We start from the raw sequence: 4,222 nt of genomic DNA, 5'->3' as shown, positions 1-4,222 counted from the left end.
TAGCAGCACCTGACTGCTCATCGCTCTCTTAATCCCTATGCACTGTGTAAACTATGATGTAATTTTACTAATGAAATGACTAAATAATGCACAGCTAGATTAAAGTGGCCACCTTCCCCTGCACAAGGTTGCAGAGCAAAGTGAACTCACAGCGCATGAAAGATGTTTTAGGATTTTTGAAGAGGTGAGAAATGTGAAGAGTCTGATGTTCAGACTTACTGCCTGCTTTGCTAGTACATCAGTGTTTTGTGTGAGAGTTTGCAGAACACACTATCCATCATTATAGTAAAAACAGGAAACAGTTATACACTCAACCCACCCACTCAATAAATAAATAGAAAACAAATATTAAGATTTCGGATGACTGTTTTCTGTCCATGCTTATAATTCTAAAACAACTTTTTCTCCTTTTGCTTATTTCATTTTACTTCTTGGTTTCTATTAGTATTCTGATGTGTACTGTGGGCTCAGTGGAGAGCCACCAACTGCCCTGGGGTCCCAGAGGAGATGCTGGAAACACAAAGGAGCAAAATGGAATGTTCAGAAGTGATGTTGCCATGTAGTTACTCTGCAACATTCTATAGAACATGATATTAAAGAGAGATTCTTTAGGTTTAAATGATTCACTTCACCAAGCAACGTCAGCGTGTGAACACAAACTTTCGAGAGCTACACCAGCAAGCAGTTTTTTTGAGTAACGTTTTACAGTACAGGACAGAAACATCTCTGAAGTATGTTGGTAAGTACTTACACAGGCAGTTTTAAGGTCATTTAGGTTAAATCTTGTCCTTGGCTCTTTGCCTTCATCTTGAACACAAAGTGTAGAAAGTTCAGTTTGAATTTTTGACATGCTGTGTGATCGAGCAGCAAATGAAGTCTCATTTGCATCATTTTAAGAAATTAAAAGAAGAAAATATTGAATATATTTGAATAGAATCGAACAAAAAGTGCAGTATTATCAGGAAAATATACGTACAGCAGCAGCTTATGTTGCACAGTACACTGTTGGTAAAAATCAATCAACTTGTGGGATGATTTCATCTCTAATGATCGTATTGTATTAATTTGTCACAGGAATGCCTGTAAAACTTTAATCTGCAGAGAAACTTGTTACTCAGCTGTTAAATAACTGAACAATATTTCCCTCTGCAATATAGTTTAGTTTAATCAGTTACCAAATCATAGATGTCAGTATTTGGATTAATGTTGTAGCTGGTTGAGCTGAAGCTGAACTCAAAAGAAAGGAAATTTGTTGAATCAAATCAAAGTATAAATACTCATGTACCTAGTTAGTATGAATAAATTAATAAAGATTATATATAATAAAAAAGGGGTGACAAGTGAACATAGGAAGTGAATATAAATAAGAATACTTGGCTGTAGTTTAGTTCTGTGGGATGTATAAGATGTTAGTCCCATTGTAAGAGGATCCAAACCTCCTATGAGTGTTTGCCACAGGATCCCAGACAGACTTTGTCATTCTTTTGTTAGGACAAACAGCACACGGAGCCCCGCTATGTCGTTGACATGGATCTCATTGTCAAAATGAGGCAAGAATATGAGTGTGCAGAGCTCGATTCCATGCTCGAGGGAGTCATAAACAACCTCTTTGTTCTAAGTCCTCCACCTCCACCTTGTTTCCCTGCTGAGCCACCCGCCTCCCCTCAGCCAGCAGCAGACAGTCCTCCTGCATTTGTGCAGCACACTCTGCAAATGACTGCTCCCCCCACCACAGAGTCAGCTCAGCTGTATAGTCAGCCAGGGACAGTCAGCCAGGGACAGGTGAGACATGCAGAGGTAGTGACAGGTGTCATTAGACTTTTACTGATAAAGGTACTTAAAACTGTTGGATGCTTCAGACCAAATGAAAGCAAAAAGTCTGCTGTCACCTTCCTTGTATTTGACCCGTGTATAACTGTGCTGTGACGCTTTGCTGATCAGTAAGTTTAATCACTGCCAATGAGTCATAATTCAAATTCAATCTGGTGGATAGATGATACTATTGAATCTTGTGTGATCACCTGTTCTGTGGTTTTTGTGTTTCCAGTGTAACAACACACTCCAGATTCCCGTCAGTATGCTGCAGTACCTGAGTCCTGTCAGAGTAATGTAAGTAAACCACACAAACACATGAGTGAACACAGCTGCTGAACATCTGCATCTTCATAAACTCTCTTATTTTATATCTGTCTCTCTGTATCGGTGTAGGAACGGTGTGTTTGTGGAGGACTTCACCTCAACTGCTGCTCCACTCAACACACCCACTCCAAAGTAAGTTTGCTCTGCTGCTTTCAGACTTTTTTTGAGTGGGACTGGCTCATGCTTTTGAAATGGTTTCCTCACAGTTGTACACAGTGGTAACATGTACTCTTACTCTGTGTTTTATGCGTGTAGAAAGAGAAAGCATCAGGATGAGCAGGAAGAGCGCCAACCATACATTGAGAAGTCTCCAAATGACTTGATGCTCCTTTTGAAGGAGCAGAGGCCAAAGGAGAACACAAATGGGTGCGCAGCAGCAAATGCGGTTGTGGGAGAGAGGGTAAGTGTGTAACTCTAAATAGATTTATGCATCTGTTAATGTTTTACACTATAGTCCTGTACTTATGTGTAGTAGCAGTGTAGATGCTGGCAGTGTGTTCTGTCCACAGTGGAGGTGCTGTCAAAAGACCAGCAGGCCAAATAAATAAATGTCCAAAGTGAAAACATAGAAGTCATACGTGTCCACATTACTGCACTGAAGCTGATGAAACGCTGTCACTGCACAACTTGTATCAGCTCATGAAATGTCTGATGTGTTTGTTTTTAGGGCAAAAAGAGGAAGAGAAGCCACGGGTCCACCTGCAGCACAGGTGAGAGCAGATTTCTGGGAATCACAGGGATTTTTTTTCCCATGTGAAATGTGATGAAAACCAGACACAAATAGAATCTTACTGGATCAGATCAAAGACTGTAAATTCTGTGCACAAATATATTTGTGACATATTTTTAAGCCTCACTTGTTTAGCAGTTTGAGTGACTCTGAACATTCAAGTTAAAATAAGAGAAGCTTGCTCACTCGGACCTTCAGGTGAAGGTCAGCGTTATTTCACAACACTGTCAATTTTAGCACCATCACAAAACAATCGTCCTCCAAAACAACACAAATGACGTACAGAACTGACCTCGTTCTGACTTTCATATCAAATTTATTCAATATTTCCATCAACTGTTGCTCACTGCAGGTTTAAGAATCAACATCTTGTCTTGAAGGTGTTTGCAAAAGTCTCAGGAGACTCACTGCATTTTTGTTTGTGTTGCAGAATCTACACAACACAAAATAAGCCTGGCTTCACTTGCATATTCACCATCATCCCCATCAGTGGCCTGTGAACTTGAGTTCTGCAAACCCACGGCCATTGATCTTCTGTCACTGATGAGGCCGACAGATCCCTCCTCTGTGTATGTTCCTCTGTGAATTCAGTAGACTTAAGTCCTCCAATACAAACAACAGTATCGGTCATTTCTGTAGACCCTCAAATACGACCAATATGAGCGTGTCAAAAACGAGCGCCCCTACAGGCGTCTTGAAATATGCTACTTTTTTCATTTATTCAGCGATTGATTACAAAGGTCAAAGGTGATGAGTGACGACACACTTTAGACATGAGACATTATTTACAAGCTCTCTAGAGGGCGCGTTATTTTAAAACGTAGGTAGTGGTCGTAATAACGGGCCTGCAGAAACGACCTATGTGGTCATTTTTCAAAGAAGGACAGGCTCCTTGACATATATAATATATTATTATATAAGAGTATTTTAGTGGCATGGTGGTGTGGTGGTTAGCACTGTTGTCTCACAGCTACAAGTTGTGGGTTCGAATCCACCTTGGCCCGGGCCTTTCTATGTGGAGTTTGCATGTTCTCCCCGTGTCTGCGTGGGCTTTGTCCGGGTACTCTGGTTTCCTCCCACAGTCCAAAGACAGTGGGAGTGCAGTTACTGGGTGTAGGTGATTGGTGATTCTAAATTGCCCAGAGGTGTGAGTGTCAGTGGAAATGATTGTCTCTCTCTGTGTTAGCCCTGTGACAAGCTGGTGACCTGTACAGGTCAGCTGGGAAAGGCTCCAACCCCCCTGTGACCCTGAACAGGATAAGTGGAAGAGAATGAATGAATATAATTTAACACATATGTGTTGTTTTGATCTTCTTTTCCTAAAAGTGACCCTGGCAACTGAACAGCGAGGCT

At 41.0% G+C, this 4,222-nt stretch overlaps 1 protein-coding gene across 1 annotated transcript; it reads left to right on the top strand.

The window, feature by feature from the left end:
• Nucleotides 1-634: 634 nt before the first annotated feature.
• LOC115775043 (uncharacterized) lies at nt 635-3,454 on the top strand. The gene is made up of 7 exons (XM_030722486.1): nt 635-739; nt 1,492-1,782; nt 2,048-2,109; nt 2,209-2,271; nt 2,395-2,539; nt 2,807-2,849; nt 3,300-3,454. The coding sequence occupies exons 1-7, from the start codon at nt 734-736 to the stop codon at nt 3,452-3,454; spliced, it is 765 nt and encodes a 254-aa protein (XP_030578346.1). The 5' UTR covers nt 635-733.
• Nucleotides 3,455-4,222: the final 768 nt, after the last annotated feature.

The sequence above is a fragment of the Archocentrus centrarchus genome (genome assembly GCF_007364275.1).
Source record: "Archocentrus centrarchus isolate MPI-CPG fArcCen1 chromosome 18 unlocalized genomic scaffold, fArcCen1 scaffold_23_ctg1, whole genome shotgun sequence".
Taxonomy (NCBI): domain Eukaryota; kingdom Metazoa; phylum Chordata; class Actinopteri; order Cichliformes; family Cichlidae; genus Archocentrus; species Archocentrus centrarchus.
Note: the sequence above shows the minus strand (reverse complement) of the source record. Positions and strands in the feature narration are given on the sequence as shown.

Coding starts and splice junctions, on each gene's coding strand:
- LOC115775043 (XM_030722486.1), top strand. Junction 2,110..2,208: donor CTGAGTCCTGTCAGAGTAAT/GTAAGTAAACCA, acceptor GTATCGGTGTAG/GAACGGTGTGTTTGTGGAGG. Junction 2,272..2,394: donor CTCAACACACCCACTCCAAA/GTAAGTTTGCTC, acceptor TTATGCGTGTAG/AAAGAGAAAGCATCAGGATG.